General features: G+C 50.9%; 7 protein-coding genes across 7 annotated transcripts; 3 read left to right on the forward strand and 4 right to left on the reverse strand.

Moving 5' to 3' along the window:
• Nucleotides 1-198: 198 nt before the first annotated feature.
• N7518_006223 (DNA-directed RNA polymerase I core subunit RPA190) lies at nt 199-5,397 on the reverse strand (the record flags this gene model as incomplete). Its single annotated transcript, XM_057187150.1, has 4 exons — nt 199-1,815; nt 1,877-4,595; nt 4,654-5,148; nt 5,213-5,397. The coding sequence occupies 4 exons, from the start codon at nt 5,395-5,397 to the stop codon at nt 199-201; spliced, it is 5,016 nt and encodes a 1,671-aa protein (XP_057038853.1).
• A 262-nt stretch (nt 5,398-5,659) lies between these two features.
• Nucleotides 5,660-7,384, forward strand: N7518_006224 (U4/U6-U5 snRNP complex subunit PRP3; the record flags this gene model as incomplete). The annotated part of the gene is made up of 1 exon (XM_057187151.1): nt 5,660-7,384. One exon carries the CDS (start codon nt 5,660-5,662, stop codon nt 7,382-7,384), a length of 1,725 nt encoding a protein of 574 aa, XP_057038854.1.
• Nucleotides 7,385-7,640: 256 nt separating this feature from the next.
• On the reverse strand, nt 7,641-9,578 carry N7518_006225 (RNA-binding snoRNP assembly protein NAF1; the record flags this gene model as incomplete). Its single annotated transcript, XM_057187152.1, has 1 exon — nt 7,641-9,578. The coding sequence occupies one exon, from the start codon at nt 9,576-9,578 to the stop codon at nt 7,641-7,643; it is 1,938 nt and encodes a 645-aa protein (XP_057038855.1).
• Nucleotides 9,579-9,762: 184 nt separating this feature from the next.
• Nucleotides 9,763-11,698, forward strand: N7518_006226 (dolichyl-P-Man:Man(6)GlcNAc(2)-PP-dolichol alpha-1,2-mannosyltransferase; the record flags this gene model as incomplete). Its single annotated transcript, XM_057187153.1, has 4 exons — nt 9,763-9,818; nt 9,870-10,542; nt 10,593-11,387; nt 11,444-11,698. The coding sequence occupies 4 exons, from the start codon at nt 9,763-9,765 to the stop codon at nt 11,696-11,698; spliced, it is 1,779 nt and encodes a 592-aa protein (XP_057038856.1).
• A 492-nt stretch (nt 11,699-12,190) lies between these two features.
• Nucleotides 12,191-13,693, forward strand: N7518_006227 (heme-dependent oxidative N-demethylase family protein; the record flags this gene model as incomplete). The annotated part of the gene is made up of 5 exons (XM_057187154.1): nt 12,191-12,386; nt 12,438-12,540; nt 12,598-12,650; nt 12,674-12,836; nt 12,898-13,693. The coding sequence occupies 5 exons, from the start codon at nt 12,191-12,193 to the stop codon at nt 13,691-13,693; spliced, it is 1,311 nt and encodes a 436-aa protein (XP_057038857.1).
• A 248-nt stretch (nt 13,694-13,941) lies between these two features.
• Nucleotides 13,942-17,470, reverse strand: N7518_006228 (Major facilitator superfamily domain general substrate transporter; the record flags this gene model as incomplete). Its single annotated transcript, XM_057187155.1, has 4 exons — nt 13,942-15,377; nt 15,506-15,943; nt 16,314-16,693; nt 16,866-17,470. 4 exons carry the CDS (start codon nt 17,468-17,470, stop codon nt 13,942-13,944), a joined length of 2,859 nt encoding a protein of 952 aa, XP_057038858.1.
• Nucleotides 17,471-17,995: 525 nt separating this feature from the next.
• Nucleotides 17,996-19,893, reverse strand: N7518_006229 (MFS transporter; the record flags this gene model as incomplete). Its single annotated transcript, XM_057187156.1, has 2 exons — nt 17,996-19,447; nt 19,525-19,893. 2 exons carry the CDS (start codon nt 19,891-19,893, stop codon nt 17,996-17,998), a joined length of 1,821 nt encoding a protein of 606 aa, XP_057038859.1.
• Between the last annotated feature and the right edge of the window lie 936 nt (nt 19,894-20,829).

Here is a 20,829-nt window from a genome sequence, read left to right on the forward strand (position 1 = left end):
AGATCTATTTTCAACTAGTCAAGATGCTAATATGAACAGGACTTTTGAGTTCCGCTGCAAAAAGACAAACACCAGATCATCGACACATCAAAGATGAAGCGAAAACACAAAAAGAATAAGAGCTTCGCATAAACACAATATACACACATATGAAGGGGGAAAAGACATACACATTGCAGAACTCCATCCAGTCAAAGACTATGCTACAGGAGCAAGAATGTCGAAGGAACCAGTGCCGACGGTGCCGACACGGCCAACAACAATTCTGCTACTAGGGCTCTTGAGATTATCATTACCTCTCTCGAGCACAACGTCCTTCAGGGCACCGACAGTAGTCTCGAAACTGGCCCGCGCGAAAGCAGACGAGGCATCCTTAACCAAGCCGTTACGACTGAAGGCCTTGAAGCCACCAGACTGTGTCATCACATCACCGATCAAATTCAAGTGACGGTTGTCAACGGAGATACTGTGACCACCGAAAACGGCATCCATTTCGCGGACGATGGTAGCGCGAGCAGCTTCGACACCGTACAGGTTGAGCATGTCGTGGATAGAGTTGGTGTAGATCGAGTGGGGCTTGATGATATCCTGGTAGTCGCGCATGGCGAGAAGGTTGACACCCTCGGTGAGGATGTTGGCTGGATCACCCTTGGCCTCATCGGCCGGGACGAAGACACAGTTGCCCATGCCGGGGATGCACTGAATGACGGCGAGGTGGAGAACCTTCTCAACCAGGGGAAGGAGGAGAAGCTTGGGTGTCTCGACATCGTACTGCAGTTGGATGGAGCACGAGTTGCCCTTCTTCGGGTCGAACTTGAACTTCGTAATCTCCTCGAATTTGCCTATCACATCCTCCTCGCGCGCCTTGCTGTCTTGGGCGGTCTCGTCATCGGACTCATCCTCGGAATCGGAGTCGGAGCCGTCCTTCATGCGCACGTCGCGAGTGGCCTTGGCAGGCTTGCTGCTTTCATTTTCGTCATCTTCGTCTTCGTCGGGGGTGTCTTGGCGTCTGATGATATCCTGCTCGGCGGCGTCGGGTCCTTCGTAGGAGACCTGGTGGCCCCTGTTCTGAGCTCCGGCGGCGCGCTTGGCATCATCCTCATCATCTTCATTGTCGTCGTCGGCTGGTTGGGCCTCGGTGTCGGCGCCTCTCGGTGCCTCCGCGATTTTACCGACTGAAACGCCGATTTCAGGTTGAGAAGTTGTGCCCTTGACGCCCTTCTTCTCTTCGTTGCGCTTCTTGAGCTCAGCCTTGGTGAGTCTCACCAACCGAGGGATGAGCTTAGATTGCAGAGCAATCAGAACATCCTTGGTCTCAATGGCGTATTCCTTGGTATATTCTTCAGACGGGAAGAAGTCGATCTCGATGTCGTAGATTTTAGCCTTAGCGTAGCCAATGCCCGAGCCAATGCGTTCCTTGACTTGTACCTTGTCAACAAGTTCAGCAATGCTCAGTTTGCTGATAGCCTTGGCGAATTTCTCCGAGTCCTCTTTAGAAATCTCCTCGTTCAAAAGAAGAGTCATCGTAGGCGTCATAATCTTGGCACTTGCTGTCATAACAATTTCACGTAGACGGGGAATACCCAGTGTGACGTTCTTTGCCGAGTGACCAGCCAAATGGAAGGTGTTGAGAGTCATCTGTGTGGACGGTTCTCCGACGGATTGACCGGCCATAATTCCGACCGCCTCACCGGGGTCAATGATAGACTTCATGTACTTCATGTTCATCAAGGCCTCGAAGGTCCTCTTGCTAACCTTGCCTTCGATGTTCTTCTTCTTGTCTTTAATGAGCTTGCTCTGGTTGACATCCGAATACTATTTTGAAAAGCTTGTTAGAATTGCAAATAATCGCAGCGAAGAGATAGCGAGTCCATACCTTCTTTAGCTCCTGTGCGAACGCTTCGGATGTACTTCCGAGGTTTCCTCCAGGGGGGAAGTGGGACAACACAGGGTCCACAGCATCAATCTTTCCAGTTTTGCGGACCGCCTTCATGGCATCCTTGTGCCAATTCGTAACATTATCCTTCGCCAGCATGTGATAATCATCTGCTTGGACTTGCTTGGAAATGGAGATGTGGTTCTGAGCAAGGAAATCAAAGTCGTTCAGGTGTACCTGTTTGGTGATGTCGAGACCGTCCTCTCCGTACAAGAACTGGACAATGGAGCCATCTGACGCTTCACGGACAGAGGAGTCGTATTCAGCCTTGAGACCTTCCATACCCTTGATTAAACAACGTTGCAGGTAACCAGATCTAGATGTCTTGACAGCAGTATCAATCAGACCCTCACGACCAGCCATGGCGTGGAAGTAGTATTCTTGGGGCTTGATTCCGGTCAAGAAACGACCAGAGACGTAACCACCGGCCATCGGGTGAGTTTCGAAGGCCTTGAATGACGGAAGAGTCTTTCCACTGATCATGAGTGGTACACGGCGACCCTCAAGAACCTGTTGACCAAGATTACAAGAAATCAGGTTGGCATTAACGCTGGATCCCTTGGCTCCAGATATTGTCATAGACTGCATTTGGTTCCAGGGGAAAGGTTTAGCAAGGCCGTATGGGAGACAGGCGCTGGTGATTTCAGAGGAGAGCTTGGCTGACCGGGCGTTAGAAACACTATCCAGGCCACTTTGCTTGTCGTCATCGCGAAGAACCTCCTCCAATCGTCGATTCAACTCGGCAGTCTGGTCACCAGGAGCCTGGTCCAAGGTGACATACTTCAAAGCAACTTCGCGACCCATTTGAGGAGCAGTGGCCAACTTCTCCTTACGGATACGGTCACCCTCCTTGGTCAATCGAAGATCGTCGATACCACAACTGAAGCCACGCATGTTCAGGACGCGAGTGAGAAGTCTTCCGAGAATACCGATGAGCTTGCCAGCAATGCTGTATCCATAAACTTCATGGATGGCATCGATGAGACCACCGGCCGTGGGACCGAGCTGTTTCTTATCAAGGATACCACAAAGGTACTCTCCATCCTGGAAGATAACTTCTCCTTCTTCGTTGCCCTCGCCCCATCGATCGCCAGGGGTTGAAGACTTGCTCAGTAAGGTCAAACCTCCTCGCTCTGGAGGCTGGATATTCTTGAGGATTGTCGTGATGAGCTGTTTTCCGGTCCATAGACACTTGGGCTTGCGCATGGCAGGCTCAACCAGTTGGATCCGGTCAGTGACAATATGCGAATGTTCTGGTCTCAAGCAACTGTACAACAACTGGTGATAATCCTCCTCGTCATAGAAGCTGTCACGGCACGTAACCCACGTTCCCATAGAAATATGATCTTGAATCAGACCTCTGAGCGGTTTTCCTGATGTAGCAACGAGATACTGGTGGTCGGCATCTGCCAACATTCTGGCTTCCGCTTGGGCAAGCTCATTCTGAGGGAAATGCATGTTCATCTCGTCACCATCGAAATCGGCGTTGTAGGTGTTACAATTGGCGTAGTGCATGCGAATAACCCGCTCATTGGGAAGGACACGAGCCTTATGACCCATGATGGAGGGTTTGTGCAGAGTTGGCTGACGGTTCATCAAGACGTAGTCACCAGTGGTGAGATGACGGTAGACCTTCTTGTTGCGCGAACCTTTCTGGCGCCAATTTGACGGTGCGAGTAGTGAGTTGGCAAGAGCTGTCCGCTCTTCCAGGTTCTTGAACTTGAGGTTGATGACTTGTCCGTTTTCGTTCTCGATGGAAGAAGCGCCAGGGTATTTGTCGGGACCGTTGATAACAGCCTCCTTCAACTCCCAGAAGTTGTGGTTTGTAACAGGCTCAGGGAAAGTCAACTTCTTGGCGAAGACAAGAGGTACACCAATCTCATTGGGTTCGATGTTAGGATCGGGCGAGATAACACTACGAGCAGCAAAGTTGACACGCTTGCCCATCATGTTCTTTCGGAACAGACCTTCCTTCTTCTCGAGAATCTGCTTGATACCGTTAGGCTGTGCTAAGGCAGCTGAGCCGGTGACAGAGGTACGCTCGCGGTCCACCAACCCGTTGACCACATCTTGGAGTTGAACGATGGCTTGAAGGAGGTCACTGTAGTTTCGTGCCCGAGACATGGTCTTCTCTTCCTCGTTTTGAATCTCCTTGCTGATTTGGTTGATAGTGTCACAACCCTTTAAAATCGCATTGAACGAAGTGTTCTGCTGTGCTTCCATGACCGTTCCGGCACCCTGCTGGACTGCGGGGCGGTACTTGTTTGGTGGCACCAAAAGACTCTTGAAGAAGAACATGTCCGCCGACACAACTTTCATTCCCTTGGGCACAGGTCGAGAGTTGTAGACAAGCTGCAGGATCTCGCTTTCCTTTTGGAAAAGAAGATGAAGAGCTCCATAGACTTCGGAAGAAGACATGAATTCCTGGCCGGTCGATCCCTGTACCTCCTGCACGACAGCCACACCACGGCGAATTTCCTCCTCAGCTCCGTGGATCTCAGAAACGCCGTTCTTGGACTTGGAGTTCCTTTCTTGCTCGAGAAGGACCATGGTATTCGGTGCTTGGAATCCTCCTTGCAACATTGCAAGCTTCTGCTTCTCGGGTAATTGCTTTCGGAAGATTTTGTTGTAGCGATCCTTTTTGTAGGCGGGGGACACTCTGCCATAATGTTAGCTGGGAAGCCAAAGTCGGGGTCGAGGAATATTGCATAACGTACCCGCTGCAGCTGACACATTTCTTGAACGAATTGATATCCTTGAAGAAGGCCTTAATCAACTCTCGCCTGGCCTCCGCGGCAATAGGGTTTTGTCCGCCAGGCATCAAACCGTCCAATTTGCCCTCCTTCTTGGCTTCGCGAATGCGCCGAGTGACATAATCAGTCCTCTTTTGCATATAGTCATCCTCATCGGGATCGTCTGAGTCGTCCGAATCGCCTTCCTTGCTGGTCGCCTTTGATTTGCTACCTTTCACGGCTCCCATCGCATCGACAACAGCGACTTCGTCAACCAAGCCATATTGCAGAAGGCGCAATTTGCAGATGTACATGTTGACCTGGTTGCGACCCATCTGCAGGCGAAGACAGTATACACATTGTGCTCGGAGAAGGCGGAAGATGTGATCGAAGAAGGTGACATTATAGAATGGTACTGGCAGCTCAATGTGTCCAGGATGCCCGGTACAAGTGAATGAGTTCTGGCGACAGGTTGTGCATCTGTAGAATAAGAAAAACTCAAACGTTAAAGATTGAACAGTATACTACTCAAGTCAAGACTTACACATGATCTCCCCAAGCGCCCATAGCAGGGTCTTGAAGACCACCAGGAACAGGATTGTTAAATGAATCCAGAGTCGGAGTATTGTGAATTCTTTTCACCGAGAGAGCTTTAATCTCTTCCTCGGAGTAGACATTGAAGTCGACCCCATTAATCGTCGAGGCGACGGGGCGCGCGAAAGTTGCCATTGTAGCCTGCAGCTCCTTGAGCAACAGAAAACGCTGTCGCGCGAAATCAAAGTGCTTGGATACAAGATCTCCAAGTGCTTTTAGTTCTGGAGCGAACTTTTTTTTTCCGGACCAACTTCTTTTCTGCCATCGCGCCACCGCCTTACCCTTTTCGGGTTCCGTGTGGATTGATGCACAACTGCTGTTACTTGTCTATCCTTTACGCATTCAACCTTTTTGTTTTTCCTTTCGTCGGAAGACCGAGTGAGAAGCCGTCTACATCATGGCTGATGCATCGGGCAATGCGCTCAAGCGTCCTCACCCTGAGGGTCAACACGACAACTCCCAGAAAAGGACCCGCTCCAACCATGGGTCGCCAGCACCAGGTCAAGGAGGTGCTGCCCCGGGCAAGCCAGATGTTGCGAAAATAATGGCAGAAGCAAGGGCAAAAGCAGAAGCTGTGCGCGCACGTCTACAAGCGCACGGTAGCTTACCAGCGACCCCAACACCACCGCCTGCACCTTCTGCAAATCCTCCTCCACCACCACCACCCGCTCCTGCGATGTCGAAACTAGAACAAATGAAAGCTCGAGTTGCTGCTGCTACTCAACGAGCAAGTGTACCCTCTCAGCCGCGACCCAGTGCACCCGCACCATCCTACCAACCACCGGCGCATGACGATGAGGGCATGTCCAAGGCTCGCGGTGGTCTGGATGTTGGCCTTCATCCCGCGCTTCTGTCTGATGCTCCACCGGAATATCGTGGTGCAAATGGACGACAGTCTAAGCCAAAACGTGCTGGTGGGCCTCAGCTTGATCTGTCTGGTCCGTCCGCCGAGGAAATCAGGAATAATCCTTACTTCGACCCCTCTCTCAACCCCAAAGCAACTATTGCAAAGCCCCGACAAACCCGAGAGCTCCTTTTCAATCAAAAGGGTAAATACATCCAACAGGCAGCGGCTCTACGCAGACAAGCACAGCTGGAAGCTATGAAGAAAAGAATTGCAGAGAAATCGCGACAGGCCGGGCTTGACGAGGATATGGATGTGGAGAAAGCATTCCTTGTTCCTGCTCCGCCCGATGTAGAGTGGTGGGATGCAAGATTGGTTAATGGCAGCGACTATGACGCAATTGATAACCCGGAAAACATCAAACTTGATACCCTCAACAGCTATGTCCAGCATCCTATCGAGCTCGAACCTCCTCAAGACAAGCACATGCCTGCACAGAAGCCTATGTTCCTTACCCCGAAAGAACAAGCCAAGATTCGACGACAGCGACGCATGGCAGATCTGAAGGAACAGCAAGCCAAGATCAGGTTGGGACTCGTGGAAGCACCGGCTCCAAAGGTCAAGAAATCCAATCTGATGCGGGTTTTGGGAGAGCAAGCTGTGAAGGACCCCACGGCCGTGGAAGCTCGTGTGACCAAGGAGATCGCAGATCGGAAGGCAGCGCACGAGCAGACGAATGAAGACCGCAAACTGACCAAGGAGCAACGGCGCGAGAAGTTGGAAGCTCAGAAAGAGAAGGATGCCTCTTTGGGCATATTCCAATCTGTGTATCGAATTGACAGTCTGGCAAGCGGCCGGAACCGCTTCAAGATCGGCAAAAACGCAGAACAAAATAATCTGACGGGCATGTGTGTCATGCATCCCCGATTCAACCTGGTGATCGTTGAGGGCGGCCAACACTCTATCAACAATTATCGAAAGCTGATGCTGAACCGCATTGATTGGACCGAAAACCCTGGATCCGATCGAGTGCCTGCAGACAGCCCTGAAGCTCAGGTTTCCTGGTTATCCACTGAAGATGATAAGGGAGAGCCCCGGGATTTTAGCGCGAACACATGTAATCTCCTCTGGGAAGGACCGACCAAAGGCCGAGCCTTCAGGAAATGGTTCGGTGCTCGTATCTGTGAGACCGACTCTGCTGCCAAAGCAGCCCTGTCCCGAGCCAAGATGGAGAACTTCTGGACACTCGCGAAGAGTGCCAAGCCAGCTGAATATTAACATTTCCTACGACAGATAATCAACGTCTAGGTTTATTGTACGTCTACAGATAGCGAACTTGCTTCATAGCCATTGTCATTGTCATACATGATCCATGATACTTCAGGTATTTACTGTTTGACACCGTAAATCATTCAAAACAAGCACTCAATTAGAGCTATGGAAAGCTTTTTAACCACCCACATAAACCACGCTCCGTATGCAAAGCCGATGCTAGGATATCTATCATAGAAGAACATGTATGAAAAACAAAGTATCAGGAAGGAGGAGGACCCTGGTTTCCGCCGCTCAGGTTGCGTAGCAGATCCAGCTGAGCTTTAACTTGGTCAAAGTTCATAGCTGGAGTTTGGGCCTGGGGAGGCTGATGCTGCTGGGGCTGTTGTTGAGGCTGTTGGTAATGCTGCTGGTGCTGCAGAAGCTGCAGGAATTGTTGCTGTTGTTGTTGTTGCAAGAGAGCCAGGGATTGAGGATTGAATTGAGCACCCTGCTGCATGTTCTGGAAATTATTGGGTTGCGGTTGTTGGAAGGCCGGATATGGGGAGAACTGGAAAGGCATCTGTGGCTGCGCTCCACCTTGGCCGAATTGCGGCTGTTGCGGGTTCTGGGCTTGCTGTGTGTATTGCGCATACGCGGCGAAGGGCTGGGGCATCCCGTATGGCTGCTGGGGTTGCTGGTACATTGGCTGGCTGTAGGGAGCAGCGGGCTGCGCTTGAGGCTGGGACTCGTGGGTTGGGCCGCTGGCCTGCTGGGGCCGGCGATCCTGGTCCCACTCCCTCCCTCCGCGTCCACCTCTGCCTCGTCCTCCACGTGCACGGTCACCCCGGCCACGGTCACCTCGGCCACGACCCCTTCCACGGAACCCACCACGCTCGTTGCCTTCAACTGGTGGCTCGCGAGTTCTCATCATCTCGTGGAAGTTGGTAGGGCGTGCAAGAGGGGTGTATCCCTCCTCGCCGCCGGCATCGTCGTAGTTGAGCTCGGTCTGGTTCAATTTGGAAGGTCCTGGGGCTGGCTTCTTGCCTTTGGGGCCTTCTCTGGCTTCCTTTCGATCAAGTCGCCTCTGCTTCAGTTTCCGCTTGTACTCGGCTTCTGCTTCATCATCGGAGAATTCCATCTCTTCGGCGGCAACTTCCTCGTCGTGGAAGTTAGAAGCGTCACTTCCCTTCATGCCCTTGAGCGGCTGAGTGAACACAAAGGTGGAGTGTCCCTCAACATAGAAGATATCCTTGCCCTTGACTAAGCCCTTTTCTTGAACTTCGGAGGCTGTGGCGTATGTGACAGTATACAGAGGATTCTCCACTCTGCCCAGGGTTTCTGCTACTACACCAATAATCTGGCGATCAGCAGAGCAGAGCAAGGAGCCCGACTCAAGCACCTGATATTCTCCAGAGGTATTAGCCTCGATAAGAACATTGTTATCGATAGCGGCATGAACTTTGCCGAGGAACACAATCTTCATCTCGGGGGTGATCTTGACGTCAGGGACAGGCAGGACCTCGTGTTCGATCTCGTTCGTGGTCCGCAGTTGTCCGCCTGATTTCCCCTTGCCATCTCCCTCGTCATCAGAGCCACCTTCCGCCCGCATGAGGATCTGCGCTTGCTCCTCGGCACTGAGGATTGGGTAGTCTTCATCGTCGCTATCGTCAGAGTCCGAGGAATCGGAGCTGTCTGAAGATGACTCGTACGGGGAAGAGTCAACCTCCCACTCAGGATGCTCCTCTTCTTCGGCATCGCCCGCCTGGCCAGTGGCTTCGATCATATTGTCTTGGTGGTTATCTTGCGCGACATCCATAGCTTCGCTGAGAGGAGCAGTGGGCTCATTTGTGATATGTTTCGCCTCTGTCTCCTTCTTTATCAGTATTTCGGTGGGCTCGTGCTGGGATATGTGCTGGATTTCCGCTTGCTTGCTTTCCGTCTCGGCTTCTTGGTGGTTTACTGGTTGATCTTGCTCTTGCTCTTGCTTGATTGTGTGTTCGGTCAAAGCCGAACCGGTTTGTTTGTCGGAGGAGTGTTGAATAAGGTTCAATCCGGGGATATAGCTTGGCTTCTCAGCTGTGCTGTCTCCAGCATTCAGACTGGTTGCGCCCATGTCTTGGGACCCTGCGATAGGTGTCTCGATAAGACAGGGTTTTTTCGAGGCAGGGCCTTCACCGGCACCTGTGCTGTCAGTTGCAGGGTTTTGATGTCCATCCATACTGAATCTTCAACTCAAAAACTTATTGAATAAAACCCAGTTCAATTCGAAAGATCAAAAGCCGGACGGGAAACTTTTTTTTATTTTGCCAGACTCTGAAGGGCGGTCAACAATGTCTTATCGGTTATCGGTTATCGCAGCTCTGTCATGATGATGGCCTTTCGACTTAACTTCAACGTACAAGATGGCAGGAAACGACAATGCCCTAGGGGATGCCCATAAGCCTCGGACAAAGAAGCAGTATGTTCATGAATCTATGTGAAATCAAACATGGTGCTAACCTATGTATAGACCGCCACCAGCTCCCTTCTACATTCCCCTCAACATCACTCTCTACATATTCCTACTTGCCAACACTCTCGCCGCACTATACTCTCCAATTCAGGATTGTGATGAGGTGTTCAATTTCTGGGAACCTACACATTATCTGCAGCATGGATACGGTCTTCAAACCTGGGAATATTCTCCGGTTTATTCTATCCGGAGCTGGCTCTACGTGTCGCTCCATGCTGCTGTAGGCAAGATCGCATCTTTGGTGGTCCATAGCAAGACAGCTGAATTCTACACAATTCGCCTATCTCTTGCATTTCTGTGTACTGCCTGCCAGACTCGACTATACTCTGCGATATGTCGTACACTCAGTCCCCGGATCGGTCTGTTTTTTGTCATGATCATCACACTCAGCCCTGGCATGTTTCATGCTTCGACAGCCTTTTTGCCCTCTACCTTTACCATGTATATGTCTATGCTTGGTCTGGCGTCTTTCCTGGATTGGAAAAACAGCCGAAAAACAGCGAAGGGCATCATGTGGTTTGGCCTGGGGACAATTGTTGGGTGGCCGTTTGCCGGTGCTCTCATTGTCCCTCTTTTAGCTGAGGAGGCTATTGTCAGTTTCATTCCTGGATCTTTCGGCTCACTGTTGTACAATGTCTTTGATGGTATCACTCGTTGTTTGTCGATCCTGGTATGTGACTTCATACTTGGTTTCAATTTCTTTACTAAGCTGTATCACAGGCTCTAGAAGTTGCGGTTGACTATGCTTTCTTCCAAAAGCTCGTTCTCGTGCCTTGGAACATTGTTGCATACAACGTCCTGGGTGGAGAAGGTAAGGGACCAGATATCTTTGGAACTGAGCCATGGACTTTCTATATTCGAAACCTCTTGCTCAACTTCAATGTCTGGTTTGTTCTCGCCATGCTATCCGCGCCCCTCCTACTTTTCCAGATCGTCTTCCGATCGCACACCGCCTCCTTGCAAACCTCATTGCGGTCCATGGCCCTGGTCGCTCCTTTTTATATGTGGTTCGGGATTTTCTCGGTCCAGCCACACAAGGAAGAGCGGTTTATGTACCCAGCATACCCGTTCCTGGCACTTAGCGGGGCTTTGAGCTTCCATATTATCCTAACCTACCTTGGCTCCACTAACCAAAAGGAGCTGATCGGCCGCGTACCAACTAAATTAAAGATTGCTGCAGCTGTGTCAGTTGTTCTTGTTGGTCTGAACGCTGGCATGCTCCGCACTCTAGGTATGGTTACGGCTTATAACGCTCCATTGAAGGTGTTCGAGCCACTACAACGTGTGGATATCGCACAGGCAGGAGACTCGGTGTGTTTCGGCAAGGAGTGGTATCGCTTCCCGTCATCGTATTTCCTTCCCAACGACATGCGCGCCAAGTTTATCCGAAGTGAATTCCGAGGACTACTTCCGGGCGAATTCCCAGATGCGCCAAGTTATATTGGGCGTCTGGATGGTGCCTCACAGATTCCATCTGGCATGAATGATCTCAACATCGAGGACCCTACTAAATACGTAAGTGTCTCAACGTAGCCTTAGAACTATTATACCCTATGCTGACTTTACAACAGGTGGATATCTCTCAATGTTCTTTCCTGGTTGACTCTTACTTCCCTGGTCACGACGCAACTGAGCTAGAGCCCCATTACCTCCTGGACAAGGCGCAGTGGGAGACGCTTTCCTGCGCAAGCTTCCTCGATGCGTCTCAAACAGGTCTTTTAGGTCGATTGATCTGGATTCCTGATTTCCCGATCATCCCAGCTCGCTTCCGACGCAAATGGGGCGAATACTGTCTTCTCCAACGAACAGTCGCAGGCCATGTATAGGTCTTGAATCTTTCTGGATAAAACCTCTAGAAGAATTATGTAAAAACATCAACAGTGAAACATTCACTCGCATCGAGTGCAAACAAATAAATAACACAAGAGGGTATCAAGTACATGCGTAGCTTCACCTTTCCCAATTAGGGCAAAATTTCCCTCAACTTTTAGCTTTTCTCCGCAGATAAACCCTTACTCCGCTTCGGTGGAGGCCAACGACAGACAAACCAAGGACAAAATCATGCAGTCCCGGATTTGACAGCTCAAAAAGGACGGTCTCTATTTCCTGCCACATTGACATGTTGACCAAAGATGGACTATCTCGTATCGGATTAACACGGCATCTCGCATGAGAGGACCATCTGGGCGGTTAATATCCTTCTCCGCACTCCAGACTTGATAAGGCTCTGCATTTACTATATACTACTAAAGTTCCTCAGCTTCTATCCTCAATGTATCCTCGAACTAGCTACTGCCTGGAACAATCTTGCCATGACCATGTCGGTACTTGAGTCCATATGGGGAACTATATTATCCATCCCAACGAAACAGGCCTTGGATATCTTTATCATTTTCGCTGTCTGTATATGGCTTATTATCGTCGTCTCACGGAAGTGGGTTTCTAGTACGACCAAAGCCTCGAGAAGTGATCTAGAGAAACCCGTGAAAGGAAAGGTCACTAGGCCACCTGGTGGTAAGTAAATGCAGTGCATGCAAGAGTGATAAAGTCTAAATTTCTGTATAGAATGGATTCCATCGGACTTCAAACGGCCAACAGCCGCCCCATACGCGGGATGGGATGTCCACTCGACAAAGCCAATTCCCTACCGGCCGTTTAGATATGGCCCGTAAGTTGAACAAAGCCATTAGAGATATTGCTGGCCGTCTTTTAACCTCTCCCGCAGAAAATACTACGTCACACTAGGTCTAAGAAGCATGAAATGGGACGAATGGATCGGTGAGTCGTTCTTCCATAGCCAGATCTCAGCAGCCCATTGACCTCATATACCCGGAACACAGAGCTCGACAACCACTATTTAAAGTACCACGCCGACAAAGCACGCCGCATTGAAGAACGCGGGAGCAAATGCTGCCACACCGCACCAGAGGCAATGGATGCTGCAATTGAACTACTAGAAGAACTGTAAGAGCGATGAAAACATGTATATCCATATCCAAGAACTCCCCCCTAACTCCTCTATCAGATGCGCCTACCTCCCCGAAAGATACCCAAGCATGTTCACCAAGACCGCAACAGGAATAACCAACAAAGTAACGCACGAAACCTTCAACATAACCCAACGCCCACTCCCAGAAGACCCAATGGCAACAGCCGCCCGACTCGTCCAAGACGACCTAGCACTAATGATCGAGCGCCCAGACGGCGAATACTACCTCCTCGCCGGCGCAGTCCTACTAGCGGGATTCTGGCGGCTGAGCGACAAGTTCGGGATGCGGCTCTCAGAAATCCACACATCAGGCGACGTGCCGCAGTACAAGAGCAAGCTGGAAAAGGGAATGCTGAATTTCTTCCGCCGACTACGGCCCGAAGAGCCGGTTCTTCGGAACAATTATTTCATCCAGGTCGACGATAACCTGGCGTGGTCGCATAGTATTGGGCCTGAGGATGCCGAGACGGTGTCGTGGAATACGGCGGAGAAGAACAGGGCTATTGAGAATCATTTCTTCCGCTCCGAGAGGCAGTCGTTGAGGAGATTGCCCAGGTCTGGGGCGGTGGTTTTTACCATTCGGACTTATTTTGAGCCTGTTACTGGTATTGCTGAGGAACCTTATGTCCCTGGGCGTTTGGCGGATGCGGTTAGGAGCTGGGGGGATGATGTTGGGAGGTACAAGGGGAAGGAGAAGTATCAGGATGTTTTGTTGGAGTATCTGGATGAGAAGCATAGACTGCAGGTTGAGGGGGGTTGGATGTTGAGAAGGAGGATGAGGTTAGGAGGTATCCTCTTTGAGTGCAATGTGTTTATGGCTTTTTATGGATGATGTCTTTCGTTTATTTGAGTATTGGCGATTTCCTTTCCAAAATCAGGACTATTAGATGCAAATATTGCAATGCCTGGTCCTGCGCAGAATCAAAAACAAGTATATGACCTCCGGATGAAGATGACCTCAACAGGCGCAATATAATGTACATAGTAAAAGAGCATGCTCAGTGCTTACCAACTGCATATTCCTGCACTTGCTAAATGTAACAAAAAAGCAAGTCTCAACTCAGGCTCAACCAAGACAGATCATATATCCGCAATGGGCCCAGCTCTCCGACCTCCACCCCGTCTCGCATAGGCCATCTCACGCTCCTCGCGCCAAGAGCACTCATCGCGGAACTCGCAGACCCGACATTTCCACGCGTCCATGATATCCACGCCAACGGGATCTCGTTTGCCGCGCCACCAGGTCATCTGGTCAGCGAGGTAGGAGGTGAGGGTTGTCGGATCGAAGAGGAGAGATCGACTTCCGATGAGCTGTCTGTTTAGGTCTTCATCGGGGACAGATGAGAGATATCTAGCCGTAAGCACTGGCGAGAGGAGGGTTGAGTATGGTTCCAAAAGCTCTGGCTGGGAAAGTGATGGGATTGATGGTGCGACGGATTGTGTGTCGGGGGAATCTTCGGGGAGGAATGTGAGGCGGAGTTGCTGTATCATGAGACTCCAAAGACGGGAGAGGTTGTTATGTGTTAGAAGGGTATCGATTGAGTCCTGGCTAGCAGTGGAAGGATCCCGGCTCTGTTCGGATTCTTGGGAGGAAAGGGCGTCGAAGAATTGGTCGTTCAGGCCGCCCACCTCCGAAACGAAGGCGTTCGTGAACGGTTTCTCGGCGTCGAAGTCGTAACGAGCGGCAAGGCGATCGATAGTGACATCGTCGCTCGTGATCAGCCGGTTGAGCATATGGTAGTAGAGTTGCAGCTGGAGAAGAGTAGGCCGAAACCCCGTGCTTTTGACATTCGGTAGTGATCGGTTACCCTTTGTCTTCACGTCTGTCAAATAAATCCGGCGCAGGTTATAGACCGCCGCAGGCAATTCTGGCTCAGTGTACCCCGTTTCCGCAGCTTCACTCTGCCCCAGGTCCGAAAGCTTCATCCCGCCTTGCGAAGAAGAAAGCAAAAAATCCGACAAGGACATCTGATATTCCGGCAGCGCAGCGCGCGATGCTACAGCATCGGCATAGAACCCAGCAGCAGTAGTCTCAAGCTCCGGATTGGGACATTCATAGGACAACTGATCAATGATGCCATTAACAAATTCCCCATCGACAACGCCCCAAACCTCCAGCTCACGCGTAACACCATACTCGCGCAGCATGCGCAGTCCCTGTATAACATTCCAAATCCTGAGACCCCACGCGTCCTCTTTCGTCGTGATTTCCACAGGGACGGTAGTGTAGATCTCATCCTCGAGCGTCTTGTGCATGGTACTCCCCCTCTTCATCGCAGCGGTCCTCTTCTTCCGCCCATGTTTAGTCAACGAGAACCAGTACTGCAGCTCGCACCAAGCCGGCGAGACCAGATCCGTCACCGAAAACGCTTTGTTAGGTGCTTGCCGGAACCGTTCGACGGGGGATCGAGTATCGAGCGCTGCGGTGACAGGATCTTGCTGTGTCAATTCGAGCGCGCGCGCTGCGTTGCGCTCGCGTTCTCTTTCTCGGCCCTCAGTTGAATCAGCGGTCTCGACTAAACGCTTCGGAGAAGATGTCGTCAGCTCAATTCGGGTTGGATGTAACGGGACCAATGTAATGGGAATGGGAAAGTGTGGATGATCAACGAAGGCGAAGAGGAAAAATAGAGACGATAAAGCATACCAAACGGGCTACTCCTGTTGCTGTTGCCAGCGCGCGGATCTGACCTCCCCATTTCACTCGTCCTCGCACCCCATCTAACCGCCTGACCTGGTCGAGGCTGCGACTGCCGCCATGGCGAGTAAGGCTGTTCCCGGCCCAGCACCTTAGGCAGCCGAGCGCTAGCTGGCTCAATGCCATCCTCGATATCTGCAAGGAGTGCTTCTAGAGCTTCTGGTTGCAATGAATCGAGCTCGGCGAGTCCTGGGGATTTTGGTGCGGTGATGTGTTCGATCGGCGTTGGGGTTGAGGGCCAGGTTGATGTCGAGATGAAAGTGGCGTCGGCGGTCGCATGTTCCGCGACGGCTTTGTTTAACAGATTGTTTAACAGATCCTCTTCGTCTGGAGTGAAGTCGGATCCGTAGTCAGATTCATTCTCATCTCTCTCTGGGCAGGACATGCCTGCGACGGGAGGGAATCATAACCTGTTAGATAGAGTTGATGTTCGGGTGCGTCATTGCGATGGTGAGGGAGCTGCCTTAAGAATCCCGTTGTTCTTACTGGCTGGCCATCACATACTTGATAATCGTAAAGATCTTGAATATTACATGGAATTCAAATAGCAAAAGAGACTGAAGTCTATTGATCTAAGTAATTGCTCTTGGTATCCCATGCATCGCTCTAAAACAGAAGAATCCCAACGCCAATACTCCACGGGATCTATAAATATATACCTCCACTCAGCCTCAACTATACTTCCAAGTCTACCGTTCACGCACTCATATAGTCCCAGCAGAGATCATGTTCCCCCCAGAAACAGGATGCAACGAACCAGCACCCATCCCCTGCGCCTCAGCCAGCGCCTCAGCAGCCGCAACCTCCCTAGCAGCCTTCAGATTCAACCAGTTCAGATAGGTCTGCCAGCCAACCGCAATGCACCCAGAAAAGACGTTCCGGAATTGCGCCGGCACGTACATGAAGCTGAACGCAGTAACAATCGGCCAGAGCTTGACGCTGTTTTTGATACTGACAGGGAGAGCCTTCTTCACCCGCTCCCACGTCTCCTCGAACGTCGAACCAGCAAGAAGAGAGTGCATGCTAAAGAAGTACGTGTTGAAGACAGGAGTGAAACACGTCTGCTGCACGACGACCTTCGTCAGGATCGAGAGGAATTTGCTCGGGTAGTTGAAATGGTTGCCGAGGAACATGAACCTGAGAAAGCAGTTATATCAGCTAACAGTGTACAATACGGATACAGACCTCCCAACTAATATGTAACAATCTAATATCCTTGATCGTCCGTCGCACGTCGCCCGTCGCACGTCGCCCGTCGCACGTCGCCCGTCGCCCGTCGCATAATCAAATCCGCATCACAAAAACATACCAGTGATAAGTAGGAATACTCGACCCAGCACCAACACACAAACTCCGCAGAGTCCTAAGCGGATCATAACCAGCGCTCACAGTCTCCCCGTCCGCAACCACACCCTCCACCGTATCCCCATCTTCCGCGTCCGATTTCGCAGGCGCAGGAACCTCAGAAGGAAACAGCATCTGCGCGCTCAGATCACCACACAGGTAGATAACAATCGAGCTCCAGAACTGCGTTGTATACGGCTTGCGATCTTGCGCGCGCGCGTACCATCTCCCAAACTTCCCCAGCGGGCCGGCCATTACCACCGCGCGGAAGCCGCGACTTCGCGCTGGTGTGGTCGGTGCTCCGGCTGCGGCTGCGGCAGGGGTTGTGCCTGGGCGCGAGGGTGGAGTTGAGGGGCTTGAATGGTGCGAGTGCGAGTGCGAGTGTGGTGGGTGTGCAGGTGTGGCATTTCTCTCTGCTGGTGTCTTTCCTGTAGAGGAGTCCGAGTTGTATCGGTGTTGTGGGCGCTGTGGGCGCAATACTTGCGGCTTGGATTTGGGGGTTATCGGTCGGAGAGGGGTTGAGGGTGAGGTTGAGGCCCTTGGTAAGAGGGCATTTCGGAGGGGGTTCATGACCAAGACCTCATATGGTTATTTGAGTGAGGATAGTTGAAGGTGGAAGTAAAGAAAATTGTGAGTCAAGAAACAATGGCTTTGAAATCCGACCTCGGGGATTGTGGCGATAAGAGCCGAAAAGCGGGGGAAATGCCGAGATCAGTCCCGGATGCGGTTCTAATTAGGGTTGGCTTGATTTGTTTACATTTAACTCTATTCATGGAAGAGATATATAGACTTGTAGAAAAGGCGTCCGAAAGTAGCCTGGTATGTATGTGTAGGTATGTGTTTTCAAAATCAATCCCAAACTCCAGCTATACAAATGCAGCCCATAAAAACATTAGTCGGATGAGGTTGCCCTTGGTGATATGAACGGGTATCAAAATAGAAACAAAGGTATAACACGCAAAAAGGGCACTTTTAGTGATCCCAAAGCAAAGGGGTCAATAGAAACTATGATTAGTGACACAGGCATGTATAGGTATGACAAGCCCGGACAGAGATGGTAAGGTGAGAGGGAATAAACAGCTGATCATCAGCCGCCTATTGCTTGAAGGATTCACGGGTGTGGACACGGTCGATATCGTAAGGATTTCCCTCATACGTAACCGAGCGAGCCAACGAGGCACCAGTGCGAATAGAAGCAAGGGAGTGCGCACGGCTGCGAATGCGCTCCGTATTAGCAAGTTCTTCAACGCCGTCCTGGGATTCGCTGGAGAGTGAACCGTCGGGCAGAGCCTCTGTGCGGTCGTATTCCTCTTTCTCATCTTCCATCGGTTCTGGAATGGCCTGTTCCTGGATCTTGCGCATGAATGCCTCGGACTGGGCGGCGAACTTGCAACGGGTACGGATCGCCGGTCCGTATTTGTAGAACAGGAATGGGAAGGGCACGCAGGCGAGCGCCAGGAAGGCCGGGATCGATGAGGCCCAGTGGATACCCAGGTTCTTGTACATGTAGGTGGTGAAGAGAGGGAAAGCGGCACCGAATAGGGAACGGATAACGGAGTTGGCGGCTAGCACGGAGGCGGCGAAGATGGTGTAGGAGTCAATGAGGTAGTTCATGATGCTGAGGAAGACTAGGACCATTCCGAAGCCAAAGGGAACGCCGGCTGCGATGCTGACCATGAAGTGGATTGAGGGGTAGTTAGTCCATGCGAACCAGAATAGACCGACTGGAATTGCGACGGATGCGACGAGGCAAGGCGGGAGACGTGCCTCCGGTGGTGCGAAGCCATTATATCTGTCGGATACCTCAACATAGCGCTTGTTGTCAAAGAGGGAGTAGATGACGGCAGACAACATTCCGATCATGATACCGAGGAAGGCGAGGCCACTAACACCCTGGTTCCAGCCACGGGACTGCTCGTAGACAATGGGGAAAGCGGCGAACATCATATACAAGGTACCGTAAACGATAGCCATGTAGAGAGACAGCAGGAACACAATAGGCTCCTGGAACAACAGAATCCAAGGGCGGGAGAGCGACACCTTGAAAGAGTCCTTAAGAGAGACCTTGCCTTGGTCGATTTCAATCTTACTCCGGTAGACCTGGCCTGACAGCTTCGACAGTCTCTCCGCACGGCGACGGAGTAGCACGGGCGCATAGGTCTCGGGGATCGTCAGAGAGCCAATAATCCAAACAGTACCAGCAAAGACGGCAAGGAAACCCATGACCCATTGCCAGCCACCGTCACTCATACCAATGAATCCACCAGCGATGGGGCCGATGATAGGGCCGAGGAAAGGTGCAGCGGCGAACAAACTCATGGCGATACCTCGCTGTCTAGCGGGGAACATGTCCGCAATGACACCACCGGCGTTGGTCAAAGGCGAAGATCCAAATGAACCGGCGAAAAAGCGAAGGATGATAATAGACCAGGCATTTCTAGAACCTGCGACACCGGCGTTGAAAGCCGTGAGGGCGGCGTAGGTACCAATGAACAGTACTTGGCGACCAAACAGCTCACTCAGTGGAGCCCAGAGCAATGGTCCGATCTATACCAAAGAAATAACGTTAGTATGCATGCAAAGCAGATTGCGCAAGAGTAAATATCTAAAAGATGAGATCTTACCGCGAAACCGAGAACGAAAAGCGAAACACCAAGAGTGGCAACTTCTTGTCCAATGTCAAAATCCACCATAATCTCTCGAATACCGCCGGTATAGGCAGATGACACCAGTGAAACAGCCAAGGTTGCGACGGCGACCAGCATGGTAAAAGTCCATTTCTTCACCTCGCTGAAGTTCATGGGATTGCGAGGGTCGTTGGGAAGCCATGTTACTGCAAAAGGGTCCTCATCTGTTCCTGAACCGGGGTATGGGTGGTCGATGATCTCTTGTGTGACGACACCTTGGTCAAAGACCAATCGCCAGTATGGAATTTTCGTTGGGGCGGAGGACTCGATCTTGTCCGAGACCTGAGGGTCTGAGTCAGCTGCCATGATGGGCAGGTAGCGAATTAAGGTTTCGATATATAGTCGACAGTAGTTGAGTATGTATTTGCTAATTAGAATGAAAAATGCGTGGGTTCCTGAAGCTATGCGGGGGATAGAAAGGTTAAGGAATGTCGAAAAATTAGTGGCATGAGAATTAGATATGGACGTCAACTGCCAGCTATATATAAAGGGGGGGTTGTCGGATTTATGAACGCGATATATGCAAATATGCAAATAAAGTACGGATAAGTGGAATAAGTGGGATAGGTGGGCCTCGGACCCGGGCAAGATATGATCCGAGAAAATTTGCGATCTGGACAGGGGCATTATTTGATATTGATTTCATCCTGATTTCATGCCTAATCCGTACATACTTCCCAAATTGAATTAAAGGGCTATGCGTAGTACAAATATGAGTGTTCAGATGCAGCCCTGGAGGTAAGGCGTACAGTGCTCTGATTCTGTTTGCGGCCACGTTTTTGCGCCACGTGATTTATGCAGGTTTTATGTCGAGCCACTCGGGTACGCGGCATCTATCTGATTGGGTCACTTGACCGCAAGTTTCAGAGCAGATCAATAAGCCAACGAAAGGTTAACTACGGGTTTATGATCCTAGCTCTTCTATTCTAGTCTAGTCTAGTCTAGTCTATGAAGGATCGATCTTATTTTCGATCTCGTATCTCTTTACATCACGGAGTACTCCGTAACTACTTTTCTAATAATGTACGATAGTATTGTAGTATACAAATAAATATGACAAATACACATGGCCATGCATAACCCTCGGACCCCGCCCACATTCGGACGTTCCGCATGGGACTCGGTACCTAACCGAAGTTTCATCCACCCGTAGACGTTCCAAAGAACAGATCGAGAACCGATCTAAAGATCGGATATTCATGGCAATCTCCGATGCACGTACATAACTATTTTTTTTTTATG

Source organism: Penicillium psychrosexuale (genome assembly GCF_028828465.1).
Source record: "Penicillium psychrosexuale strain IBT 29551 chromosome Unknown utg000004l, whole genome shotgun sequence".
In the NCBI taxonomy this organism is placed as follows: Eukaryota; Fungi; Ascomycota; class Eurotiomycetes; order Eurotiales; family Aspergillaceae; genus Penicillium; species Penicillium psychrosexuale.